At 43.2% G+C, this 23,528-nt stretch overlaps 1 protein-coding gene across 1 annotated transcript in view; it reads left to right on the top strand.

The window, feature by feature from the left end:
• ACSS1 (acyl-CoA synthetase short chain family member 1) overlaps nt 1-23,528 on the top strand; it is a 73,120-nt gene that overhangs the window by 30,153 nt on the left and 19,439 nt on the right. The window contains exon 3 of the mRNA XM_033094912.1: nt 15,695-15,894. Within this exon, the coding sequence (XP_032950803.1) occupies nt 15,695-15,894 (200 nt within the window). The remainder of the gene's footprint in view (nt 1-15,694; nt 15,895-23,528) is intronic.

Consider the following 23,528-nt stretch of genomic DNA (forward strand, 5'->3'; position numbering starts at 1 on the left):
AAGAGTTCAGGTAAGCAAGCTCGGCCCAAGACAGTCACACCGTTTTTGCACCCTCTGGATTCCCACTCGTGCGGCTGTGTTTGCCCGAACAAATGGGCTCTGCTTACTTTTCCTCTGGGTGTTAACTTGGAAGGCTTTGTGGATTCACTGTAAAGCCTGAGAAATAGAGCCACCCCCACCTGTGTCTGGTCTGAAACTTTCTGTTTGATTTTGCTTGCTCCATGTTTTGTTGTTGCTGTTGTGGCCCAGTGGACTTGTGTGGAACAGTGTAGAGAGACCCACCAGATCTCATATGGGCATGTAAACCTGGAGCAGGACCTGAACAACATCTTGTGGCATTTTTTTCTTTAACCACAGGGAAAAGTGCATATTTTCAGATAGTTAAAACCTACTTCTTCTCCAAAATTCCACCAAGGAAAGGCCATCATTTCTGTGGCTTCCCCGGGAGGTAAACAAGCCTCCTGGCCAGTGGGTAAATGTCCTGCCAGGACACCAGCTGTTTTCGGGGCTGGGTTCCAGACTGGAGTCCGTCAGTGTTTCTTGTCCAGGCTTCCAGCCTGCAGGAGCCCCTGGGGTTCTTAGTGCATGGCGCCTTGCTCCCTCAGAAATATGAGCCGGGCTTTGGGTATGGAAAGGAAAGAACTTTTTAGGAGACAAGACTCTGACTGACTGCCAAGTGCTGAGGTCTGAGGGGAAATGGGCCAAGGTGGAAATTACGTGTTAATTAGGAAATAGGACAGAGCTTTACTGAAGTCTGACCCTTACTCCCATTCCGCACGGTTTGTCTAGAGGCCAATAGTATGCTGGGCTGTGTCAGAGTAGGGGAAAAAGACTCAGGATGTGGCATTTGACCTGGGCATGCCTACGGAGATGTATCCAGGGACAAGTGGTCACTGAATAATGAAGGAAAAGACCACCATTACCCCAGTCCCAACCTCTCCCCCGTTAACCTCCATCCTGATTATGAGAAAGGCTCCATAGAACTACCGTTAGCAGGCTTTTAACACTTCTCTTTCTAATTTCCCTCTTATTCTTTTTATTTTTTAAAGATTTTTATTAAAATATAGCTAACATATAATAGTATATTAGTTTCAGATGTACACCATTGTTATTCAACATTTATATACCTAAAGAAGTGATCACCACAAGTGTAGCAACCATCTAACACTGTACAACGCTATCACAATATTATTGACTTTATTCCCTAGGCTGTACATTACATCCCCAGGACTTATTTCTTTTTTATTTTATATTGGTTTCAGTTGTACAGCGCAGTGGTTAGGCATTTATATAATCTGTGAAGTGATCCCCCTGATAAATCCAGTACCCATCTGACACCCTACAGTCTTTACAACATTGATTATATTCCCCATGCTGAATTTCACATCCCCCCGTGACTACTTTGTGACTACCAATATGTACTTCCTAATCCCTTCACCTTTCTCACCCAATCCTCACCCCTTTCCACCTAGCAACCATTAGTTTGTTCTCTGTATCTATGAATCTATTTTTGTTTGGTTTGCTTGTTTAATCTGTTCTTTACATTCCACATATAACTGAGATCATATGGTATTTGTCTTTCTCAGTCTAACTTATTTCACTTAGCATAATGTCCTTTAGGTCCATCCATGTTGTCGCAAATGGTAAGATTTCATTCTTTTTTATGGCAGTGTAATACTCCATTGTATAAATGTACCACAATTTTTTTATCCAGTCGTCTCTTGATGGGCATTTCAGTTGTGTCCGTATCTTGGCTATTGTGAATAGTGCCACAGTAAACGTAGGGATGCATGTATTTTTTCAAATTAGTGTTATGGATCTCTTTGGATAAATACCCAGGAGGGGAATTGCTGGGTCATAAAGTAGTTCTGTTTTTAATTTTTTGAGGAGCCTCCATACTGTCTTCCACAGTGGGTGTACCAAATTGCAACCCCACCAACAGTGCGGAAGAGTTCCCTTTTCTCCACATCCTCACCAAAGCTTGATGTTTGTTGATTTATTGATGATAGCCATTCTGACAGGAGTGAGGTGGTTTCTCATTATGGTTTTTATTTACATTGCTCTGATGATTAGTAACATCGAATATCTTTTCATAGTCTACTGGCTATCTGATGTCCTCTTTTGAGAAATGTCTATTCAGGTCCTCTGCCCATTTTTCAATTGGGTTGGGTGTGTGTGTGTGTGTGTGTGTGTGTGTGTGTGTGTGTGTGTGTGTGTGTTGAGTTGTATGGGTTTTTTGTAAATTTTGGATAATAACCCCTTATCAGATGTATTATTGGCAAATATCTCTTCCCATTCAGTAGGATGTCTTTTTGTTTTGTTTATGGTTTCCTTTGCTGTGAAAAAATTTTTTAGTTTGTTGTAGTTCCATTTGTGTATTCTTTCTTTGGTTTCCCTTGCCTGAGGAGATATATAAGTAAAAATATTATTAAGGGTAATATCTGAGAGTTTACTTCCTATATTTTTTTTCTAGGAGTTTTATAGTTTTGGGTCTTACATTTGAGTTAATTTATTTTGAGCTTATTCTTGTATGTCGTAAAAAGGTGGTCCAGTTTCATTTTTTTGCACATATCTGTCCACTTTTCCCAGCACCATTTATTGAATAGACTGTCTTTACAGCAGTGTAATTTCTTGCTTCGTTTGTCATAAATTAAATGACCACATAGGCATGGATTTATTTCTGGGCTCTCTATTCTTTATTATTGATCTATGTCTGTTTTTATGCCAATACCAGACATGCTGTTTTGATTATTATGGCCTTGAAGTATAGTTTGATATCAGGTAGCATGATACCTCCAGATTTATTCTTCTTTCCCAGGATTGCTGTGGCAATTCGGGGTCTTTTATGGTTCCATATAAATTTTAGGATTATTTGTTCTAGTTCTGTGAAAAATGCCACTGGTATTTTGATAGAAATTGCATTGAACCTATAGATTGCTTTGGGTAGTACGGACATTTTATTTAAATTAATTCTTCCCACCCATGGGCATGGTATGTTTCTATTTATTTGTATCTTCTTTAATTTCTCTCTTCAGTGTCATAATTTTCTGAGTACAGGTCTTACTTCCTTGGTTAAATTATTCCTAAGTATTTTATTTTGTTTTTTTGATGCCATTGTAAATGAGATTGTTTTCTAAATTTCTCTTTCTGATAGTTTGTTATTGGTGTATAAAATGCAACTGATTTCTGTATATTAATTTTGTATCCTGTTACTTTACTAAATTCATTTATCAGTTGTAGTTTTTTGGTGGAATCTTTTGGGTTCTCTATATATAGTATCATGTCATTGGCAAATAATGACAACTTTACTTCTCTCTTTCAATTTAGTTACCTTTCATTTCTTTTCCTTGTCCAGTTATTGCTTTGGCTAGAACTTGCAGTATGGTGTTGAATAAAAGTGGTGATATTGGGCTTCGCTGTCTTGTTCCTGATCTTAAGGGGAAGGCTTTTAGCTTTTCTCCATTGAGTATGATATTCGCTGGGGGTTTGTCGTATATGGCCTTTATTATGTTGAGATATGTTCCCTCTGTTCCCACTTTACTGAGAGCATTTATCATGAATGGATGCTGGATATTGTCAAATGCTTTTTCTGCATCTATTGATGTGACCATATGATTTTTATTTTTCATTTTGTTCATGTGGTGTATCATGTTAATTGATTTGCAGATATTGAACCAAACTTCCATACCAGGAATGAATCCCATTTGATCGTGGTGTATGAAGTTTTTAATGTATTGCTGAATTTGGTTTGCTAAGATGTTGAGGATATTTGAATCTATATTCTTTAGGGATATCTGCCTATAGTGTTTTTTTGATTTTTGTTTTGTAATGTCTTTGTTTGGTTTCGTAATCAGGGTAATGATGGCCTCATAAAATGAGCTTGGGAGCCTTCCCTTGTCTTGGATTTTTTGGAATAATTTGAGGAGAATAGGTATTAGTTCTTTTTTTGAATGTTTGGTAAAATTCTCCTGTGAAGCCATCTGGTACAGGACTTTTGTTTGTTGGGAGCTTGTTGATTACTAACTCAATTTTGTTGGTAGTAACTGGTCTGTTCAGATTTTCTGTTTCTCCTAGATACAGCCTTGGAAGATTGTATGTTCTAGGAATGTATCCATTTCTTCCAGATTGTCCAATTTGTTGGTGCCTAGTTGCTTGTAGTATTTTCTTAAAATTTTTTTTGTATTTCTGTGGTGTCAGTTGTTACTTCTCCTCTTTCATTTCTGATTTTGTACATTTGGGTCTTTATTTTTCTTTATGTGTCTGGTTAAAGACTTGTCAATTTTGTTTATCTTTTCAGAAAAACAGCTCTTGGTTTCATGTTGGTTTGAGCTTTTGTATTTTTTTAATCTATATTTTGTTTATTCCCGCTCTGATCTTTATTATTTCCTTCCTTGTACTCACTTTGGGCTTATTTTGCTGTTCTTTTTCCAGTTCCCTTAAGTGTAAAGATACAATATTGATTTGAGATTTTTCTTGTTTCTTTTTTTTTTTTTAATTATTTTTTAAATTTATTGGGGTGACAATTGTTAGTAAAATTACATAGATTTCAGGTGTGCAATTCTGTATCACATCATCTATAAATTACATTGTGTGTTCACCACCCAGAGTCAGTTCTTCCATCACCATATATTTGATCCCCCTTACTCTCATCTCCCATCCCCCAACCCCCTTTAGGTAGGCCTGCACTGCTATGCATTTCTCTCTTGGGACTGCTTTCATTGTGTCCTGTAGATTTTGGGTCATGTGTTTTCATTTGCATGTGTCTTTTGCTTTCTTCATTGATCTCATTGTTGAACTATTCATTATTTAGTAGCACGTTAGTTAGCCTCCATGTATTTCTGTGTTTTTCAGTTTTTTTTTCTTGTAATTGATTTCTAATTTCATACCATTGTGATGAAAGAAGATGCTTGTTATGATTTCAGTCTTCTTAAATTTACTGAGACTTGTTTTGTGGCTTAACATGTGGTCTATCTTGGAAAATGTTCCATGTACATTTGAAAAGAATGTATATTCTGCTGCTTTGGGGTGAAATGCTCTAAAAATATCAATTAAATCCATTTGATTTAGTGTGTCATTTAAGACCACTGTTTCCATGTTGACTTTCTGTCTAGAATATCTGTCCATTGGTGTCAGTGGGGTGTTAAAGTCCCCTGCTGATTGTGTTACTATTGATTTCTGCGTTTACATCAGTCAGTTTGTGCTTTATATATTTACGTGCTCCTTTGTTGGTTGCATAAATGTTTACTAGGGTGATATCCTCTTGTTGGATTGATTCCTTTATTATTATGTAATGTTGTTCTTTGTCTCTTATAGTCTTATTTTGAAGTGTATTCTGTCCAATATAAGTATTGCTACCCCAGTTTTCTTCTCATTTCCATTTGCATGAAATATCTTTTTCCATCCCTGTATTTTCAGTCTGTGTGTCTCTCTCAATCTCAAGTAGGTTTCTTGTAGATAGCATATGCATGGGTCTTGTTTTCTTATCCATTCAGCTACCCTATGTCCTTGGATTGGTGCATTTAATTCATTTCCATTTAAAGTGATTACTGATAGGTACATTGTTATTGCCATTTTATTATTCATATTTTTGATCTTCGTTTGCTTGTTTTCTCCTTTCTTCTGCTTAAAGAAGTCCTTTTGACATTTCTTGTAATACTCGCTTGGTGGTAATGAATTCCTTTAGCTTTTTCTTGTCTGGGAAGTTCTTTTTCTCTCCTTCAATTTTCAATGATAACCTGCTCAGAGTAGTCTTGGTTGTAGGCCCTTGATTTTCATCAATTTGAATATTTCCTGCCACTCCCTTCGGGCCTGCAAATTTTCTGTTGAGAAATTAGCAGATAGTCTTATGGGAGCTCCCTTGTAGGTAACTAGTTGTCTTTCCCTTGCTGCTTTTAGGATTCTCTCTTTGACTTTAACCTTTGCCATTTTAACTATGATGTGTCTTGGTGTAGGCTTGTTTTGGTTTATCTTGTTTGGGATTCTCTGTGCTTCCTGGGCTTGTATGTCTATTTCCTTTACCAGGTTAGGGAAGTTTTCAGTCATTATTTCTTCAAATAGGTTCTCAATCCCTTGACCCATGTCTTCTCCTTCTGGTACATATGATACTAATGTTGTGTTTGATGTTGTCCCACAGGTCCATTAAACTATTTTCATTGTTTTTTTATTCTTTTTATTGTTCAATTGGGTGTTTTCTGCTACCTTGTCTTCTAAATCGCTGATTTGATCCTCTGCTTGATCTAGTCTGCTGTTGATTCCTTCTAGTGTTTTCTTCATTTCCATTATTGTGTTCTTTGTTTCGGACTGGTTCTTTTTTATGGTTTCTCTGTCCTGTTTATGCTTGCTATCTCTTTGTTGAAATCTCACTAAGTTCCTTAAGTATTCTTATAAACTCTGTCTTTGGTAAGTAGGTTGCCTCCATTTCACTTAGTTCTATTTCTGGGGGTTTCTCCTGTTTGTTTGTTTGTTTGTCTGTTTGTGACATGGTTTTTTTGTTTTCTTATTATGGCTGCCTCTCTGCAGTTGCTTCTAGGTATTAGGTAAAAACTATGTCTATCAGTTTTTGTTGGTGGCCTTTTATAATATTTGTCCTATGTAGTCCAATGGCAAAGTCTCCCTGACCTTCTGTGCATGTGTTCCTGGAGAGTCCCTTGAGTGTGTTATGTGCCTAATTGCTTTTGGTGCATCAGTGGGTGGGATTGACTCCCGGGCTGACTGACTGAGGATTGGCTACACCCATACGGTATGAGCTGAAATACATACAAATCCTCAGAGGAGGATTTGCCCCCACAATCTCTTGTTTCTGTTGAGAACCCCTTTGGGTGTGCCGCTTATGGGGCTAGCCAGGTGGTATTCTGGTGTGGTCTGAAGCTGGCCTCTGAGTGTGTTGTTTCTGGTGTCTCTTGGGAGGGACTCCTGTTCAGGGCCATTTAAGCCTTGCGTGTTAGAGGCCCGTGGCTATCTGGATAGGAGCTGCAAAGCTATTTATGGTTGGTTGCTGCCTGCGTGGGACCTGGAGGTATGTGGGGGTGGCCTCACTGTGAACTGAGGCCTGCTGCCACCAGTAGTGGGCCTGAGGCAGCTTAGCAAAAGGCCCAGTGCGCCCTAGGCCTATTGCCACCCACTGGCTGCCGGCAAGGCCCAGCCGTTGAAAGAATCTCCTTAGGTGTGTGGGCTCAGCTGGTTGACCCAGTGTTCAGAGTGCCCTTGGTGATGCAGCGTTAGCTGGGTGGGGCAGAGTCCCAGGGAGTCACGAGGTATGGCTGGTGGTTTTTCCAAAGTTAATGCAGATTTAGTTCTTACTCCAGTACCTGACCTGTGACCTTTTTGCACAGTGCCCCGAGAACACTGCAGTCAGATACCACTTGCCTCGGAGCAGTGCCTGGCTCGTGACCACTTTGCGAAATACTCTTAGAACACTACAGCCAGCCACTGCTTGCTTCAGGCTCACAAATCCCTGATAGCTGCCTAAGAGTTGCTATAGCACAAGTTTTGAGTCACTTTCTACCACCAAAATCTCCCCGGGCCATTGTGGGCCCTCCACTACTGCAAAAGTCCTCTGTGGCTTGAGGGGCAGGGCCAACCACCCAGTTGCCCAGTGGCCCTGGCAGTGCAGCTGGAGGTGGTCAGGGTGAGGTTCCAGGGAGCTAAGGGGTGTGGTCAGTGGTTTCTACAAAGTCAATGCAGTCTTGACTCCCTTACTGGTGCTGGGCCTGCAACTGTCCCACAAAAATGCCCCAACACCACCACAGTAAGCCATGGCCTGTGGCCTGCAGGTTCCCAAAAACTACCCAAGCACCACTATGGTGCACGTCTTAGCTTACCACCACCAGCAGACATTTCTAGGGCCACCACGGGCAGTTTGCCCACTGCAAAAAGGCTTCTGCAGCCTGTGGGGTGGGGCCAGCAGCCCAGCAGTCAAGAATGTTCTGGGCAATGTAGCACCAGTTGTGCAGAAGGGTGGGGACCCAGGGTGTCACCAAGGCAGTTCACACACGTGGATTTTACCAGACCAGTGCGGTCCAAGGTCCCAGACTTGGCTCTTTGGGGGAGGGCTTAACACTGAAAAGATGGCTTAATATGTCAGGCTCCACACAGGGACAACAATGGCTTCTGTCCCTTCAGCTCCTGCTGTGCAGTCACACAACTCAGTCCTTCCCCACATATCCCAGGGCCTCCCAAGCTGCTGCCCCACTCCACCAGAGACGAGAAGTGCCCACAAGCGAGCGAGTCTGTGTGCTCTACAAGAGGCTCTACAAGAGGGCGTCTGCGTTTCCAGCTGCCCTCCGCCCCGCCAGTAAGAGCAGACAGAGTTGTTGCTGAACTTCACTGACCGATGCCGTGGGAACTTCTCTTCGCAGTATAGGACCTCTCAGTTGGGGAGCCTGGCATGGAACTGGGACCCTTCTTTCTTCAGGGGGGACCTCTGCCACTGAGGTGGCCTTCCTGGCATTCAACCCCCATCCACTGACCTGGAGTTAGCCTGCCTCGTGTCCCCCCACCTCGTATCCGTCTTGATGTGGCTTCTTCTTTATCTCCTTAGTTATAGGGGTTCTGTTTAGCTAGTTTTCAGATGATTCTTGAGGTTTATTGCACTATAATTTATTTGTAATTTGGTGTGAACCTGGGATGCAGCAGACATAGCGTTTACCTAAGCCACCATCTTGGAGCCAATCCGTCTATTTTCCCTAATTACCCTTTTGAGTAGGGTGAACCTCAGTTCAGAGCCTTTAGTTTATTGTTAAAATAAATTACGTAAAAATAAACCAACTCTGCAAAATGTTTCATAAATAGTAATAGAGTTGGCAGATGGAAAAATTATGAAGTCCAGGTACCTTTGCAATAGAAAGCAAGCTGTTCTGATACTGAGGGTTACAGAGGAACTGGTTAAGACAAGACTGTTGGAGCCAGGCCTAACCCTTTCAGTTGAATAGCTGTGAGAAAGTCACTTCACTGCTGTGTGTCTCAGTTTCCTCATCTGGAAAATGGAGGGGCTCTGATGATAGCTCATACCCTAAATGGTGTTGTGGGGTTACATGGGTGTGTAAAGGATTCAGAGCAATCCTGGGCACAGGGCATTCACTTAATAGCTGTTAGTATTGTCATCCCATGGGAAGGAAATGTGAAGGGGGGTCGGTAGGCAAGAGGAGAGTGTTCTGGATAGTAACATGGGGGCTAGGGAAGGCACCAGCTTCTCAATGCTGAGGGGGTAGGAGATGGTGGCCATAGCTGGCCTAGAGAGGAGGTTCCTTGTGCTCACAGTGAGAGGCATATGTGGCTGGAGAAGGTGGGGTTGCTGGTGGAGACTGACATGGGTGACAGATGGGTAGAGAACGAAGAGCATGGTGGGGTGGGCCTGCTTTCCCTCCAGCCTCTTGGATCTGCAGGTCATGGGTGAGTGTCTGGAGCCTGCAGGTCAGTAACAGCCCTCACTGTGGATGACGCACCCTTCTCAGATCCACCCCCCCACCCCAAAGTGAGGACTTCCCATCAGTACCTGCCATAGCGATACAGCAGGTGAGCTGTGCAGGTGACCACTTAATGCATGGCATTCAAATACATGGCATTTTGAGGCTCATTCACCCTGAGCTAATGACACAGATACCCGCAACTTACACAAAAGCAAACTGGCATTTTCAATCACCCTCCTGAGAACAGACACTTGAGGTGCCCATTTTCTATTAAGGAACCACCAGTTTTACCTACATTTCTTTTTCTACCAATTTTTGCAATAATTGTGCCAGGGACTTCTTATTTGATCCTTGTCTTAACTCTGTTCCATCTTAAAAAAATACCACAGACTGGGAACTTATAAACAACAGAAACTCATTTCTCACAGTTGTGGAGTCTGGAAGTCTGATATCAAGGCACCAGCATGCTGACATTCTGGTGAGGTTGCCTCCTCCTGGATCATAGCCTTCTTGCTGTGTACTCACATGGTGAAAGGGGCAAGGGAGCTTCGTGGTGTCTCTTTTATAAGGACACTAATCCCTTTCATGAATGCTCCGCCCTTCTGCCTAATCACCTTCCGACAACCCTACATCCTAATACCATCATTTTTTGGAGTTAAAATTTCCACGTGTGAATTTGGGGGGACACAACCATTCAGATAGTAGCAGTCTTCACAACCACCTTGGTAGAGGGCCCTATCATTAGACCATTCTATACATAAGACAACCAAGGACCCAGGTGTATGGGGAGCTGGAGTGGGAACCCCATCTCTGATCAGAGGTTGTTTGGCCTCCAATGACACACTCTCCTGAGAGATAAATTCTGAGTCTAGTATTTTCTACAGAGTATAGCCTCAAGGAAAATACAGTTATTTTCTGTAGGAAATTTAGAAAACTTGAAGCTTTAGTGATCCCAAATTCACTGGTTGACCTGGCGTTACCAGTGGCAGTTCAGCTGAACTGTGTTCTGTGAACCCTAAGTATGCCTGGGACCTTTGTTGAAAAATTATAGCTTTGGGAGTTTTTTATGTTTAAGTGTGGCTAGTGCTCTATATTTTACTGCAGCTTCTCTTTGCTAAAGGTCATAGTCACAAAATCAAATAATGATGTGTGAGGAATGTTTACTTGGTTTATGAATCCATTCAGCTGAAGTTCCTGAGCTTCTGTTCTCTCAGTGGTAGTAAATAGCAGAGTGAGCAAGTTTCATCATCATGAAATCAGGTTTAGTGGCTACAGTAATGTCTGAGCCAGAGAAGTCTGCCAGGAGGGAAGGAATTTGTCCTGGGGCCTGGTTCTGAGATGTGATTCATGAGTCGTCTCTGTGCTCTGCCCCGTCTTCTATGCTTTCCCTGTGTGAGACAGGTCTCCTTGCTATGTTCTGCTTTTGCAAAGCCAGTTCTTTCATTTCTCACCAACTTCATCTTCCAAAAATAGCTTGCTGAAGAGAATATCAAATTCTAGAGAAGCGTACTGAGGAAAGATGAGTGTTCTTTCAAGTTCTGCATCTAGACCACGGAGTTGACCTCTTCCTTATCAGCACTCAGCCTTGGAGAAGAGAAGTAACTCTCTGTGAAATGCTTGTGTCTGTCATGGGCCTTACAGTCACATATATCATAATTATCTGGGTTTACTTCCCTTGTTGGCAGACGAAAATGAAGAGAAAAGTAGTCGGGAGTTGGTTTAGCAGTGAGGTTGATCCTTCCCATTTGCTGTCTCAAAGAGGCAGAACATTTTCCTGCTAGTGTGACACTGAGGTGATGGCCAGCCTCGCCCTGGCTTGGTTCAGGAAGGTGGGAGGCATCTGCCGAGTGGACAGGCGCTCATGGTTAGAGCCTGAGCTCAAGTTGCCCTGGGCCTGCCGGGCTCTTGTTGCTTCAGGCTTACCTGCTGTTCCTAGTCATTCAACAAATATTTATATGGCACCTTTAATGAGCTAGGCTCAGTTCTGGACATTGGAAAAAAGGCAATTAACCCCCAAGTCTCTGCCCAAGTACAGATTGACAATAAAGGAGGTAAGTCTGATAGCTGGTGTCTATTTAATGACCACTAAGAGCCAGACTAATTGTAGGAAGTGAGCAAGTCATGGATTCCTAATTTGTTCATTTCTTAAATACAACAATACACACGCGGCTTACCTTACTTCCCTGGGCTGCCATCAGGAAACACCTAGGAAGGAAAGATACTTTAAATTGGAACCATGAAAAAACAGCTTTGATTTAAAGATAGATAAATAAATACCACTGTATTTCTTCCTCTCTTTCTTCTGAACTCTGTTTCCAGCTGTGTCCCATTTTGGACTGAGCTGTGCCAGGGGTGCTTTTATACCATCTGAGTTTAGGCAGGTGTCATGTTGGTTACAAATACTTATGGTCAAATTTTGTCTTTAGCACTGGATAAACATTATTCCCAGTTGACTCTTAAGAGTTGGCTATAGAAGGTCTCTTTCCTTCCTCTAAAGGCAGTCAGCATTTTACTGGTATTAAGCACCATGTACACAAGGCCACATTCATGTATTTGGACACATTATTTGCATATGTCAACATTGAAGGCTTGTCCTGGGGGAGCTTACGTTGCAGACAAACTTAGATACCTTGCTCAGTACCTGAATAAAAAATGTTATATTTCTCTTTGCACTTGAAAATATAACTCGAATTCATTTTAAAGAGATCATTTCTCAGAAAGTTGGATGTTACTGTCCCTTGGAAAGATCCCACAGGTAAGGAGAAAGCCAATGTTTCCTGCAGTGACAGCCCAAAGTTCGGGTCATTGAGTGGCTGCATTATCAACAGATTTCTGATTTTTGATTTGTGGAGGTTTTTGAGAAGTCACGCATATCCAAAAACTTCCTTTTGAACAATCTTTGAGTACTTGGAATAACCAGATCATTTGAATAACGTTTATTTTTCAATGATTTGAAGACCTAATCAAATATGGTTTGTTCACCATATGTTCCAATGGAGGAGATTGCTAATGAAAAGCAAAAATTTAAAATGAAAAATCCAAGTTTGAAAAATAATGGATTAGCCGGAAAGAGGAGTAGAAATTGAGATAGAATTAAATAGGAAAATGGAAAGTCTGCTTTTAAAAAATAATTCCCTGATCATAATATGGGAAAGCACTGATTAAAGAGCTGTTCCATGTATTGGGGCATAAGAGGCGGGTTAGTGGGAACTTGTTGAATTTGAGCCACCTGTGTCAAGTGTTAAAAAATTGATGTTCTCTTAATTTACATGATTAAATAGAGTTGAAGTCAAGGGACTGGGCACCTATATTCTGCTCTGGGCAGACAGCATAGGAATATTGGGGGTCCATTTGGTAATGTGGAGGTGTCTAGAGTGTGTGAGCGGGATCATGGAGAGCTGGACGAGAGAGAACCTGGGAGACAAAAGGCTTCATGAGGTGGTGGAGGGTATTCAGGAATTTGAAGGGCTGTCATTGAATGACACATTAGATTTCTTCAGGGCAGCGTTAAACAGCTGAGCTAGGACCAAGGGGTGTAATTTGAATAGCTACAAATCTTGGTCCAATTTTAGGAAGACTGTTTCTCTACTAAAGTGAAACAAAGAGGGGCAGCCCTGTGACGTGGTGACTCCCAGCAGTGTGATGTTTAAACAGAGGCTGAACTGCTGTGGACAGGAATGTGGCAGCGAGATTTCAGAGCCCCAGGCTCCACTCTCTGTCCTTCAAGGATTCCTTTGACCTTGAGGTTTATGCCCTTGGCAGATTGAATAGAAAGGGGAGTGTGCTTGGAGATTTACCTAGATCCAATTCTTAGAAATTTCTCCTTTGGATGCAGCCATAGGGGTGTGGGACCCCCAGCTCCAGCTCTGGGGCACATGTTGAGACCTGTTGATCATCCAGGGAACACATGGTTTGCCTTCAAGTAGTCTCTAAACCCTTTCCCAGGGCTATGGATCAACTGCCAGGCAACTTCTGCCCCTCTAGGGAAAATTCACTCATTCCTTTCCCCTTTGTTGTCTTGCTCCTCCTCCACACAGCCAACCTTTCCAGAAAGCTTTCCCTGCTGCCCTCAGCAGGGTCCCACTAAGCTGAGGTATGAATGCCCTTCACACTCTCAGGCATGTGCCTTTATCTCCCCAGTCAGAGCTGTGCTTCTGGAAGAAACATTCCCTCTCATTTCCTTTGTCTAATGTCCCACTCACCCCCATGGTACATAGAACAGAATGTTTAACATGTTAGGAATTCACTAACGTGAGTTAGCTGATTTTAGTCATTTTTAGAAAATGATTTCAAACAAAGATATCTGATGGGAGAGATAATAACTACTGAATAAACATTTGGGTCCTGGGTGGGTGACACTTCTCATTAATACTTGTGACAGTTACATAAGGTGGGTGGTGCCTGCTGTTTCTTAGGTGATTGTATGGTAGCTGAGAAAGGTAAGCCCCATGCCAGTGCAACTGCTATAGAAAGCTAATGCAGGCTTCTCTGTTCGGAAATTCACATGTGTTCCTTGACTTCAAACTGCTGCCTTTGTTCTGAAGAATGACTGGATGTCCTCACTATTGATGTGCAGCACACAGTCAAGCTTCTGTCTCCCCCAGCACTGCCTGGACACTTAAGTCCTTACTGTGCTGGACTTGAGTTATTCTTCTGTGTGATTGACCGTAGCTGCCTGTTCAGCACTGATAGGCCATCCCAGCCTCTTCCTCTGGAGTAGTGGATTGTTTCTGGCCCTTAGAATTTTGGAAGTTAGTGTTAGGGGATGTTGGGGAGGGGCTGTTTCTTTCATCATAAACAGGTAAGTGGTGGGTAGGGTGCCACTGAATGATGCCTTTGCCCTCCTGAAAGCTTTAAGGAGAAATGATGAAACCCACAGAAGAGGCTCACTGGAGCTAGTCTGGGCAGGAGTCGCCGGCAGCAGTGGGGTGAAGTGCAGCTCGGCCTGTGATCTGGGTCTCATCTGGTCTCCTTGCATGATGGCTTTGGGAAGAAACGTAAGCCCCGTTGAGGCTCCTGCCTGAGATGGGGACCTTTCATTTCCATTCCGCTAAGGTTTCCTGAGCAGCCTCTTGTTGAGCTCTGCCTTTCTCTAGAGACCTTTCCTTGACAACCCTGTAAACAGAGGGGAGCTATGCAAACACACTTATAGGGGGCCTTGCAGAGCTTGAGGGTCTGACCTCTGGCCCACCTCTGGCCTGCAGCAGCCACCGCTTCCCCACTAGGGACCTCTTGGAACACTGCAGAGGGCATGGGTTTGGCTCCATTGGTGGCCTGCACCAACCAGAGAGAGGAGGGCCTTGGTTTCCCCTTATTCTATTCTTACAGGTTAGTTTTTTTAAAAAATTAAATAATAAATTAAAATCAAACCATGTACAGCAAAAATGGAAAATGGTTAATTGCAAAGTCCAGATTCAGCTAGACCAGGTGTTAGAGCAAGGTGGAAAGGAGCCTCCAGCTTACTTCTGCTCTTCCAGCTTCATTTCTCCACTGCCTGCTCCATTCCAGACAAGTGGGCAGATCCCAGAGTTGACTGCCTAGACTTTGGGCCAGTTTGGGTCACGTGGCAATCCCTAAGCCAATCAACTTGTTCAGGGAGATACGGGGTTCTGATTGGCAGGCCAAGACTCGTGATAAGCCCATGAGTGGAGGGCAGGATCACTGCACAAGGGGAGAGGTGTGGGACAGTGGGCCACTGGCGCAGCTCATCTCCATCCCACCGTGCCCGTTCAGTGCCTAGCACGGAGAAAAACAGGGTGCTCTCATTAACCCCCAACCCTGCCTTGGCACTGCATGGAGGTTGACTGTCCTGTGGCCTACCTTTCCTGCTGACTCACTTTGGCCAATCCCAAAGTGAGCCTGGACCTTGCCTGGCAAGAGCCTTAGTGCCACTGGCCTGTGTTGATTAAAAAACTGGGGCCTTGTCCCCACTAACTATTACTTATGAAATATTTATTTTGGAGGTGAACGTTTTTAGGAGTCTCAGGGATATGAGAATCTAGACTTTGGCTGGTTGGGGTCTTTGAGTAGCCCTGCTCTAAATGGAGGCAAGGATAGTCATTTTATGTCAGCAGCATGACAGTGAATCTTTGTTACTATCAAGACCAGATTAAAAACATTGTTTACTGGAAAAGAACTTACCATGCAATAAGTATTTGGTTGTCTGGTGTCCTCCAGGCACTGACTGGGTGTACAGTACTTGCAGTTTGCAGAATTATTCCACTCCAGATTTTTCTGTGTTTTGGGCCTCCTCTATCTCTGATGGCTTTCTCTTCTCTGTGCCACAGGGAACTGCTGGAGACCACATGCCGCCTGGCCAACACATTGAAGAGGCATGGTGTTCGACGAGGGGACCGTGTGGCCATCTATATGCCTGTGTCCCCACTGGCTGTGGCTGCAATGCTGGCCTGTGCCAGGATTGGAGCTGTCCACACAGTTATCTTCGCTGGCTTCAGTGCGGAGTCCTTGGCTGGGAGGATCAATGATGGTGAGCATGTGGGCAGGGGAGAGAGGGAGGAACCCAGGGTCTGCTGGTCCTTGTTCCTTGGGTCTTGGCCATCAGGGACTTAGAGTGGAGGCAGACATTAATAAAAGTCACACAGACAAGTGACAGATACTACGAGGGACAGGCACATCGCTGAATGAGCATTTGTTCTATGAGCTGAGATCCGAGTGTGTTTACCCAGGTGAAGAAGGGAGGAAGCTTCCAGGTGGAGGGAATATCACAGGTACTGGCTGAGTTGGTGGAACACAGTATGTATGAAGGCCTGGAGGAGCCTGGCATAGCTGCAGAGGAGGAGGGAAGAGACATACAGGGTGAGATGAGGCTGGGGATGTACAGGGAAGTTCCCACAGGTCAATAGCTGGAAGCCTTTCATCATGAAGAATGATGGGGACCATCTCCTGGATGGTCCTGGAGTCAGGACCTGGAGTCAGGTGTGAGAGCTTGCGACTTACTTTAAGGTTTTCTGTTGGCAGGTGGGTCAGAATTTTCTGGGCAGTGTGCAGAACAATATCTCCTTCCCTTTTTTAGTGTCAGAGGGCCCAGTGTTTGGATGGTGCCCCCTATCTGTGCAGACTGAACCTGGCTCCAATGAGATTCTAGAGAGTCCTTGAGCTGGCTCCCCAAGGAGGGTGTCAATTTCTGGGGGCCATCAGGAGTTCTTTGTGTCTCAGCGAAGACTTGTCTACGGGTAGTGAACAGAGCTAAAGGTTGGAGTTCTCAGACCCCTGCTGACCACCCTCTTTAGAAAAGGCTGGTAAGCCTTTCTACTCCTTTTCTCCATTTCTCCCTCCACTTCCAAGGGCTGGTGCTGCCACCGCTTTCTCTTTCTCTCTCTAAACTGTAGCACTTACCATGTGTGAGGCACTGTTTTAAGCACTTTGCGAAGGTTATCTCCTTTAATTTAACTTAGTCCTTGTAAATATCGTCTGAAATACTATTCTTACTATTTCTCCCTTTTTTTATTACCATTATAACCATTTGAAAGTGTGCAATTCCGTGGTATTAAGTAGATTCACAATGTTGTCCAGCCATCATCACTGTCTGTTCCAGAACTTTTTCATCACTCCAGATGGACTCCTCATAACCATTAAGCAGGCATTCTCCATTTCCGCCTCCACCCAGCCTCTGGCAACCATTAATCTGTTTTCTGTCTCTATTATTTGCCTGTTCTGGATATTTAATTAAATGAACTCATACAATATTTGTCCTTTTGTGTTTGGCTTCTTTCACTAAGCATAATGTTTTCAAGGTTCATCCATGTTGTAGTGTGTATCAGTGCTTCATTTTTTATAGCTGAAAAATATTTCACTGTATGGATATACCACATTTTGTTTATCTGTGCATCTATTGGTGGACATTTGAGTTGTTTCTACTTTTTGGCTGTGGTGAGTTGAGCTGCTATGAACATTTGTGTACAAGAACACTTGCTTTTGATTTTTTTTTTTGTATATACCTAGGTGTGGAATTGCTGGCTTAAATTGTAATTCTACGTTTAACATATTGAGGAATGCAAAACTGTTTTCCATACACTCTGACCAGCAATGTATTAGGGTTCCAATTTCTCCAAATTCTCATCAACACTTGTTATTTTCCTTTAAATTAATTATAGCCATTCTAGTGGGTATGAAGTGGTATCCTGAAGTGGATATTACTCATTTTCCTTATGAGTAATATCATTGTGCATCTTTTCATGTGCTTGTTGTCCATTTGTATGTCTTCTTTGGAGAAATGTCTTCTTACGTCCTTTGCCCATTTTTTAATTGGCTGTTTGTTTTTTTGTTGTAAGAGTTCTCTATATATTCTGGACACTAGACTATATATATAGTCTATATATAGTATATATATACACACACACACACACACACACACCAGGGGTGCCAAAAAATGTTTACATATTTTAAGAGATGTTATCTATGTTCACGATAATCAGAAGTGTCTGAACACTGATGGTAACCACTTTGAGTACCTCTTGTAATTGCAGAAGTCAAATGTGACTTGTATTCATCTTTTGTTATTGGTATATACTGAGTATTACAATTAATATAGGTTTTTCCTTTCTTAAAATGTATATACATTTTTCTGGCACCATATATATATGTGTGTGTGTACAAACACACACACACACACACACACACACACACACACACACACGTAATTTGCAATTATTTTTTTCCATTCTATGGGTTGTCTTTTACCCTTTCAGTAGTATCCTTTGATGCACAAAAGTCTTAAATTGTGATGAAGTTCAGTTCATCTATTTTTTCTTGTGTTTGTGCTTTTGGTGTATTTTTAAAGGATCCATTGCCAAATTCAGTGTCATAAAGATTTGCTTCTGTGTTTTCTTCTAAGAGATTTATAGTTTTAGCTTTTACATTTAGATCTTTGACCCATTTTTGAGTTATTTTTTTTGTTTATAACATAAAGTAATGGTCCAACTCAACTCTTTGGCCTATCGCTATCCAGTGGCACCAACATCATTTGAACTATTTTTTCCTCCATTGAATGGTCTTGGCACCCTTGTCAAAAGTAATTTGACCATATTTGTGAGAACTTACTTTTGAATTCTCTGTTTTATTCTCTTGATCTAGGTGTTTATCCTTTGCTAGATACTGTAGCATTGTAGTAAGTTTTGAAATTTGGAAGTATGAGTCTTCCAACTTTGTTTTCCTTTTCTAAGATTGCTTTGGCTGTTATGGGTTTCTAGCATTTTCATATGCTTTTTAAGATCAGCTTTTCCATTTCTGCAAAAAAGGCTATTGGGATTTTGCCAGGGATTGCACCAAATCTGTAAAACAGTTTGGTGAGTGTTGCCATGTTGACAATATTAAATCTTCCAATTCATGAACATGGGATGCCTTTCCATTTATTTATATCCTCTTTAATTTTTTTCAGCAATGCTTTGTGGTTTCAGTGTACAAGTCTTACATCTGCTTGGTTAAATTTATTCCTAAGTATTTTATTGTTTTGAAGCTTTTGTAAATGGAATTGTTTTATTAGTTTCCTTTGTGGATTATTCATTGCTAGTATATAGAAATATAACTGATTGATCTTGTATTCTGGAAATCTGCAGAATTTATTAGCTTTATAATAAACTTTTGTGGATTCCTTAGGGTTTTCTACATATAAGATCATGTCACCTATGAACAGAGAATGTTTTACATTTTCCTTTATGATTTGGATGCTTCTTTCTTTCTTTTTCCTAATTACTCTGGTTAGAACGTCTGTAACAGTGTTGAATGGCAGTAGTGAAAGTGAGTGTCCTTGTTTTGTTTTTGATCTTTGGGAGGAAAGCTTTCAGTTTTTCACCGTTGAGTATGATGTTACCTGTTGCTTTTCACAGATGCCCTTTATCAGGTTGAGGAACTTCCCTTCTATTCCTAGTTTATTAAGTGTTTTTATCATGAAAGGGTGTTGGATTTTGTTAAGTGCTCTTTCTGCATCATTTGAGATGTAGTTTTTGTCCTTCCTTTTATTAATGTGCTGTATTACATTGATTGATTTTCATATACTGAGCCATCCTTGCATTCTGGGAATAAATCCTACTTTGTTAGCATTTTGTGTTGAGGATTTTTACATCAGAGTTCATAGGGATATTGGTCTGTAGTTTTCTTGTGATGTGTCTGTTTGGCTTTGGTATCAGGGTAATGCTGGCCACATAGAACGAGCTAGGAAGTATTTCCTCCTCTGCAATTTTTGGAAATTTGAGAAGCATTAATATTAATTTACCTTTAAATGTTTAGTAGAAATCAGTGATGCTGTCTGGTCCTGGAATTTTCTTTTTTGGAAAGTTACTATTCAATTTTAAAGACAAGGAAAATGAGGCATGGAGAGGTTAAGTAACTCGCTCAAGGTCACATTGTTAGTGACTGAGCCAGGGTTTGAACGCAGGCATTCTGCCACCAGAACTCATGCTTTTATCATTACTCTAGGCTGCTCTTTTTCTCTATTGCTGATATGCCCATAGTTAAAAAGTGTTTCTTTTAAGATTCTTGGAAACAAACAGTAGCAGTTGACTCTGGGGATTTAGCATATTGGGATTTAATAGCTGGATGCTGGTGCAGCGCTCAGAGCCTAAACAACCAGGCCATGGGAGAGCAGGGGCTGAGGCTCAGAGTGCCTCAGTAGGCGATATGGATACTCCTGTAACTTTCCTCTAGAACTCTGCCATACAAAGGCTCTTTCCCAATATCCTTCAGCCTCTGTCCAGCTATTCAGATGTCCCTCTCCTGGGGAACTCTGTTGTGAGAGGCGTCTGTCTTCTCTTCGGTCAGTGAGGGAATGCTTTGTATTGCTGTATAATTATTACTGAGTAGTTTATTGGTATGTAATAAACTACTCCAAAACTTAGTGCTTAAAACAGTAGCTTAAGGCAATAAATATTGTTGTATTTCATGATTCTGTGGGGCAGGAATCGGGTGGGCACAGTGGAAATGTCTTTCCCTGTTCCATGATGGCTGGGACATAAGCTGGGTTGGCTTGAATGGTGGGGGGCTGCAGGTCTTGCTTTCCTTTCATGTGGCCTTTCCAATGATTAACTTGTGCTTCCTCACAGTGTTGCAACCTCAGGTAGCCAGACTGGTTACATGGTGGTGCATGGCTCCAGGAGAAAGGAAGAGGGAATTGCCAGTTGTCCTAAAGGCCAGGACCAGAATACACATAGTATCATTTTAGCTATAGTCCAGTGGTCAGCTCAGTCAGCGGCTATTTCAGATTCAAGGGGATGGAACCTAGATGCCACTTCCATGTAAAGTGGTCTGAGACCAGGTCACAGAATTTGCAGCTCTCTTTAATCTGCCCCTGGGAGGGTGGAAGTATGATTATGGCCACCGTGGTCTCACCTCGAGCTGGGTGGCCACCTCAGGTAGTACGTACTGTTCCAGAGTTCTAGTCTCCTGGCCTGGCCTCCAGGTTCTGACCACTCCTATTCCCTTTATTTTTTTTCTCTTGCTTTAGGCCATGTGAGGAGTGGAGAGAGAGGGAGGAGTGGTGGGGAGGGTGGAGGTCAGGAGAATAGCTCTGAGAGATGCAGCGAGGACAGAATAATGGCTGGCACAGATTGCCACTCCCTAATCTCCCAGAACCTGTGAGTATGTTACCTAACATGGCAAAAGGGCTTTGCCGATGTGATGTACCTTAAAATGGGGAGATTATCCAGGTGGACCCAATCTAATCATATAAGCCCTTAAAAATAGAGCTTCCTCTGGCTGGAGGCAGAAAACGTGGCAGAAGGGGAGGTCAGAGAGGTTCAAAGGGTGAGAAGGACTTGACCTGCCTTTGCTCAGGGATCATGAGCCAGGGGATGTAGGTGGCGCTAGAAGTTGAGAATGACCACTGGCTATCAGTCAGCAAGGACTGGGACCTCAGTCCTACAGTCACATGGAAGTGAGTTTTGCCAATACTCTGAATGAGTCTGGAAGCAGATTTTCCCCAAGAGCCTCCAGATAAGAGCCCAGCCCCCTGACACCTTGATTTTGGTCTTGAGACTCTTAGGACAGAACCTGCTGAGCTCACCTGGACTACAGAACTGTAAGCTAAACCATGAGTGTCCTGAGTCACTAAGTTTATGGTAATTGGCTATGGAAACCATAGAAAACTAACACAAATGCTGACCCTACTCAAAAGCCAGGGCGATACATCGAATCCTCCCAGACAAAGCCTCAGGTTGATCCTGCCTATGCCCTGATGCTATGAACTCATCCTGTACCCGACACCCATTTACGGAGAACCACAGGGCGATGTGTGCTCTCCACGTACCTCCTAGGGACCAGGCCTGTGTACACAGCTTCCTGACCTTGAGAACCACCTGAGTGGAGGCTTTGCACAAATGTGCTCAAGGAGTGAGGCGTGTGCCATGGAAGGCTGGGGAGGAGCTAAAACCTACGTAACGCAATTGCAGCGTGTTAGATAGGCCAGGCTGATGTTTTCTCCTGAGTAGTCCTTGAGAAGATTCCCTTTGCACCTGCTGGGTCATCTCCCTTCCTTCCCTGTATGGAGCTCACCTGGACCAGTGCCAGCTCTTTTTACAACTGTGTTGGTTTAAGGATGAATATACCTGGAGAATCTCTGACAGGCTCTATCCAACAGAATTTGTTTTTCCAGGGTGACTGTCAAGGCTTCAGGAGCAAAAAGTGTGTATGACCAAGGGCCCCTGGTATGCAGAGCAAGATGTCACTACCCTTGGCACCCCAAGCAGTCTTAGAGTATGTCTCGGAGCCCTGGATGACCCTGCTGAGTCATCCGGCTACAAAGGCCTGTCTAGAGAATTCTCAGGTAGCCCTCAAGGCCATATCATCTCTAGGTCTCTTGGAAGGAAGAAAGAATGTGGGTATATTGCTAGATACACTTTTCAATCTGAAAAGCTGAGGGAGATTGGTGCCTTAGGGCTCCCGCAGAAGCAGACCCTGAGATGAGAGATGAAGTTCAGTTTGGAAGTGGCCCTGGAAAGCGCTGTAGGGCCGTGGGAGTGAGTCTGGGAAGAGGAATGAAACCAGAACCGCTTCCACAGTGGGTGACCACAGCTTAGTGCCATAGGGGAACCCTGTGAGATGATGGAACCACATGCATCAGGATGACCCCTGACCCAGAGGTGAAGGAGTTGGGGTGTTCATACACCAGCCTTTGAGAGTGATTGGTTGAGGGCTGCTGGAGTTGGGATAATTCCCCAGCACTTCTGCCTGTGACCAACTCCTAAAGAAGCCCTTGGAGCAGCGTGATTAAAAGGTTCAAGTGATGTGCCTGGGGCCCCACCAGTCAGTAGTAAACCGGATGTTTGTTCTAGGCTCTTCCTTAGGGTTGTCGACTGAACAGTAACATTGACTAGATAGTCTGTCACCAAAAGGATTTATTTGGGAAAAGGAAAAAGAAAAAAGAAAGGGCGGTGTGTATGGGGTGGGGTGAGCAGCAGCATCAAAACATGTGGACCCGGCGAGCCACATGCACATCCTGCCTAAGATGGAGGATACCTAAGGCAATGAGACAGGAAATTAGAACCATAGAGTTTTATAAAAAGGAAGTTAGGGTCATAGAGTTCAAGGAGCCCAGCTTTACCTAGCTCCTCCCACAGACCTCCCAGCCTGATCAGTTTCCTTAAAGTCCCAATTCGTGTTTATCAGACAACCATATAAAAACCCACTGTAACCTGGATCCTTCCAGGTCATCCAAGTTGGGGCACACTGTGGAGGGTCATTCCTTTGCCTGTAGTCCTGAGGCCTACTTTGTGCCCATATCTGATTCCCTGCTCTGGGCGTTCCCCTAGGTTACTATGGAAGCTCAGATCAGCCTGGCACTGCCATGGGCCTGGCTGAGTCTGGCTGGGTCATTGAAGAGCAGGTGTGGAGTCTAGAGGGCCTTCCTCTGAAACTGACGGTGTGGGCCTGCAGCTCCTGGCATCTACCCAGGATGTGGTCTCTGTTCTCTGGCAGTGAAGGGTTGCACTGGACACATTGGGGCTTGGTCTCTGGCTTCCCAGCTTTCCTGGTTTCTGCTTCATGGTGGCTGTGCCTGGGGGTGATGTGATGGCTGGTAACCTGGGAAAGCCCCCGGGGCAGGTGGGAAGGAATGGTAGAAGGTTGGAAGAGTTCAGCTTCAAAGTAACTTATCTCCAGTTACTTCCTACT

This window comes from Rhinolophus ferrumequinum, chromosome 23 (assembly GCF_004115265.2).
Source record: "Rhinolophus ferrumequinum isolate MPI-CBG mRhiFer1 chromosome 23, mRhiFer1_v1.p, whole genome shotgun sequence".
Taxonomy (NCBI): domain Eukaryota; kingdom Metazoa; phylum Chordata; class Mammalia; order Chiroptera; family Rhinolophidae; genus Rhinolophus; species Rhinolophus ferrumequinum.